We start from the raw sequence: 1,013 nt of genomic DNA, 5'->3' as shown, positions 1-1,013 counted from the left end.
CGTCGGCATCGCGGTCGCGCGCCGCCACTGCTCGTCGTCAAGCATGTGCCAGTACTGCTCGCCCTGGTGGCCGTCGTATTCGACCTCGTGCACGAGCCGGCCGTCCACGTCCTCCTCCCGCCCCGCGATGGTGGCCGGCCACCACAAGCCCTGCTCGCCCAGGATCTCGACGTGCGTTCCCGTCTCCACGATGGTGTGCCCCGCCTGCTTCGCCGTCTCGTCCACCCGCAGCCGCTCCCGCCGCTCCCTCTGGCCCTCCCTCGCCGTCGGAAGGGCGTAGTTCGGGCCGCTCTCCTCCACGCCGGCCAGCACGTCCGCGGCGCTCACCGCCTCGACGTCCATCGCCTCCTCCGCCGCCGGCTCGGTCGTGCCGCCCGCTGCCTCGCGTTGTCTGCGCTGCCGCTCGCGCTCGTGGTGTGCTGCTCGGCGCTCGACGCCGCCGCCCTCGTGCACGCACGCCGCCTGCGGTGCCATCTCGCCGCAGGGCGAAGGCCAACCGCAAATTTCGCACAAACTCCGTGCAAAGCCCCTTCGAACGCGCGAAAGCGCCGGCTTTCGAACCTCGGCGCCCGCCCTCTTTCTGGCCGCGTCCCTCCCCTGTCCGATCTTCTGCATTCACTCTTTACATACATAATCTACTACGCTCTCTCGAGGTTCTCGAGGTTCTCGAGGTGGATATCCTTTGGCCGCGTTGGGTAGCGAGGATTGGTGTAACCCGAGCCACGGAGGCGTGTTTTCTGACGGCCGACCGTCAGTGCACGGAGTTGCCCCTTCTCCGACTGCCCCGGCTAGTTCACGGGTTTCGCGGGAGTGACCCCATGCGTCAAACCCGAGACCTAGCGCGGGTGGGTTGGAGGGGGCTCGCCCCGTTCCTCCCCATCGGGCCGCATGTGCGGCCACGCCTCGCAGATTCGTTTTCGCGCCTGGGTCAGGCGCGCGGGGCATCCCCCGGGTCGCTCGACCAGCGATCCGAAGAGTGGCCGCTATGCGAGGGAAAGAGCGGGGCCCACGGG

At 68.8% G+C, this 1,013-nt stretch overlaps 1 protein-coding gene across 1 annotated transcript; it reads right to left on the bottom strand.

Annotated features, from left to right (window-relative positions):
- Window positions 1-478, bottom strand: EMIHUDRAFT_374458 (hypothetical protein; the record flags this gene model as incomplete). Its single annotated transcript, XM_005760452.1, has 1 exon — window positions 1-478. A coding segment is annotated over exon 1 (474 nt), but the record flags the coding sequence as incomplete, so codon positions are not given.
- Window positions 479-1,013: the final 535 nt, after the last annotated feature.

This window comes from Emiliania huxleyi, assembly GCF_000372725.1.
Source record: "Emiliania huxleyi CCMP1516 unplaced genomic scaffold EMIHUscaffold_7520, whole genome shotgun sequence".
Taxonomy (NCBI): Eukaryota; Haptophyta; order Isochrysidales; family Noelaerhabdaceae; genus Emiliania; species Emiliania huxleyi.
The sequence above is the reverse complement of the archived record's forward strand: the minus strand, read 5'-3'. Positions and strand labels throughout refer to the sequence as shown.